The sequence below is a fragment of the Pundamilia nyererei genome, unplaced genomic scaffold (genome assembly GCF_000239375.1).
Source record: "Pundamilia nyererei isolate P.nyererei 1_Seehausen unplaced genomic scaffold, PunNye1.0 scaffold02049, whole genome shotgun sequence".
Taxonomy (NCBI): Eukaryota; Metazoa; Chordata; class Actinopteri; order Cichliformes; family Cichlidae; genus Pundamilia; species Pundamilia nyererei.
Window position 1 is genome coordinate 1 of NW_005189450.1, and position 2,756 is coordinate 2,756.

General features: G+C 51.7%; 1 protein-coding gene across 1 annotated transcript in view; it reads left to right on the forward strand.

Moving 5' to 3' along the window:
* Positions 1–228: 228 nt before the first annotated feature.
* eci2 (enoyl-CoA delta isomerase 2) overlaps positions 229–2,756 on the forward strand; it is a gene marked incomplete at its 5' end in the record, with an annotated part of 4,007 nt that continues 1,479 nt past the window's right edge. The window contains 6 exons of the mRNA XM_005755600.2: positions 229–365; positions 573–764; positions 846–915; positions 1,226–1,328; positions 1,587–1,707; positions 2,534–2,674. Of these exons, the coding sequence (XP_005755657.2) occupies positions 229–365; positions 573–764; positions 846–915; positions 1,226–1,328; positions 1,587–1,707; positions 2,534–2,674 (764 nt within the window). The remainder of the gene's footprint in view (positions 366–572; positions 765–845; positions 916–1,225; positions 1,329–1,586; positions 1,708–2,533; positions 2,675–2,756) is intronic.

The window sequence follows — 2,756 nt, forward strand, 5'->3', positions numbered from 1 at the left end:
TCTGTCGTCCCGGTTTGAGACGTGAGTAAAACTGTGCTCAGCGTTCAGATGTGGGAGCGTGCTGATCTCCTGCCATTGGCTGGAGTCGTGCGTGTGCCGCTAACAGCTGCTTCGTCTCGTCGGAGTGCTAACATGAAGCCGAGCTCGACACATATGACAGAGATGCTCAAAACTCTGCCCCGGTGTAAAAGTCCCGGTGTGTGGGTTCAAGAAGGACTTCAGTATAAGTTCACCTGCTCCTCTTCCTCCTTTTCCTCCTCGTTCAGGCCACCCAGGGTCCCTGCAACGCTCCCAAACCCGGCATGCTGGACTTTGTCAACAAGGCCAAGTGGGACGCGTGGAAGTCTCTGGGCTCCATCTCACAGGTACAAACACAGCAGGGAGATAAATGATGAAGGGTCGTTGCTCAGCTGTCTGTAGGAAGTCTTTTATTCTCTCGGGACTTCAGGTTAACGCTCTTTCCTGAAAGAGCGTTGCTGCGCTCGGAGCTCACAGATCTGCTCCTCCTTTAGCTTCTTGATGCTAACAGGCCGCTCTGCTGTGTTCTTTCCTCTTTGGTTTGAATCTGTTAGGATGAAGCCCGACAGAAGTACTGCGACCTGATTGGCTCCCTGGTGGAGGCAGAGACTGGAAGCTCCGCCCAGGTGAGCGCACAGCCAGCTGGGAGCGGTGCGACCTACGAGACGCTGTTGGTCACCAAGGAGGATGACATCACCACCATCAAACTGAACCGACCGGCCAAGAAGAACGCCATCACGACCGAGGTCAGCCACGCTTCAGACCGAAGCTACTCTGAAACAAACATGTACACCTGCTTTTCTTCTTACATCTGTGTTTCCTGTCAGATGTACAACGAGATCATCGCCGCTCTGGAGCAGGCGGCCACGGACGACTCTGTCATCACCGTCGTTACAGGTGTGCACACGCACGCACGCGCACACACACACGCACACACACACACAGGGCTGTGTGTCAGGTCCTGTGAGCTTCCAGAACAAACCACTGACAGGAAGAAGAGTCAAATGAATAAAGTTGCTGTGTGAACGTCTCTGATTCATCATCAGGCCTGCAGATGTTACTGAACATCATGAATGATTGTTGCTGTTCGTGGAGAGAATGAGTCTGAGGAAACGCGGCGGTCCGTCCTCGCTGGGACTAAACTCCGACTGAAACCTTCAGGCTCGTGTTGAAGTAAACGCGTGTTCTCTTCGTTCTCACGTTTCAGGCGCCGGCGATTTCTACTGCAGTGGAAACGACCTCACCAACTTCACCAAAATCCCGGAGAACGGGGTGGAGGAGATGGCCAGACGGGGTGCAGATCTGCTCAGGTGAGTGTTCATGATGGAAGCAGCAGGAAACCCACTGTACTCGAGTAAAAGTATTCATGTCCTTAAGTATAGCGTAGATCACAGTGGCTCTGCATGCACGCCGTCATCTGCATCATGTGAGGTCGTCTCCTTGTTGACCTCTGAACCTCAAACTGCTCTGAAGGAGAGATCAGCCTGAATCATTCCCGCCTCGCACAGTCAGGATGTTTTATCTGGTGCCAAAGCTGAAACCCTGAGCTCTCCTCTGTCTCTCTGCAGGAAGTACGTGAACGCTTACATAGACTTCCCCAAGCCGCTGGTTGCCGTGGTGAACGGACCGGCTGTGGGCGTGTCTGTCACTGTGCTGGGCCTCTTTGACCTGGTCTACGCCACAGAGAGGGTACACACACACACACACACACACACACACACACACACACACACACACACACACACACAGAGAAGACGTCACATGATGATGGTGAAACCTTTGACTCGTAGGCTCAGGATGTTTGAGTGCAGACTCAGGTGTGTTTCCTCACCTGGATGATGATCACGTCACAGCTGGACCTGCTGTGCGTGTTTATTCTGACTGCGCTGCAGCGCAGCAAGATTATCAGTGCACCATAACACAGGCTGCAAAACACCATCTCCCTGCCCTCCCCCCTCCTACTGACTCCCACAATTACTCCCATTTCCTGTCTGTATTTCTCTGGAGTCTGTTCATGTGGATGTAGGCTTCCATGATCAGTGAACTGACCTCCCAGCCCATTGTTCCTTCAGTGGGCTGCAAACCTGCAGTCAGCTGAGACTGAAGACGTCGGCTGGATGATGACGAAACGTTTCTCCCACTGAACACGTCCAGATGAACAGAATCAACTTTTGGAGATTTACTTACCTGGACGGTCGAGCGTGCATCAGGATATGATTGATATGTTTCTTGACTCGGGTATAGGACAGCAGATCTCAGTTTAAAAGGGAAACGACACGTAATTAAACTAAAAAGAGTTACGAGAAAACCTTTTATTTAATGTTTTTCCTGGTTTCAGTGAGTAAAAATAAGAGACCTGTGTTATCCTCATTTATCTGATGCTGGGTGTTGATGCAGAGCTTCATTGTTATTGTTAATGAACAATTTAACGTCCAGTTTCCATGAAAGACACCTTTTCAGGTCACGTGACAGCGACCTGCTCCAGGTGGTGACGCTGTGCCTCTGTGTGTCTCAGGCCACCTTCCACACTCCGTTCAGTCAGCTGGGTCAGAGCGCCGAGGGATGCTCCTCCTACACCTTCCCTAAACTCATGGGTGCTGCTAAGGTACACACACACTGTCACAGAGGCAGTGCTCATGAACGCTGCCCCCTGCTGGTAACCTGTGCACACTGCAGGCAGCTGTTAGGACTGATGACACGTTTCCGTGTGTGTGTGTGTGTGTGTGTGTGTGTGTGTG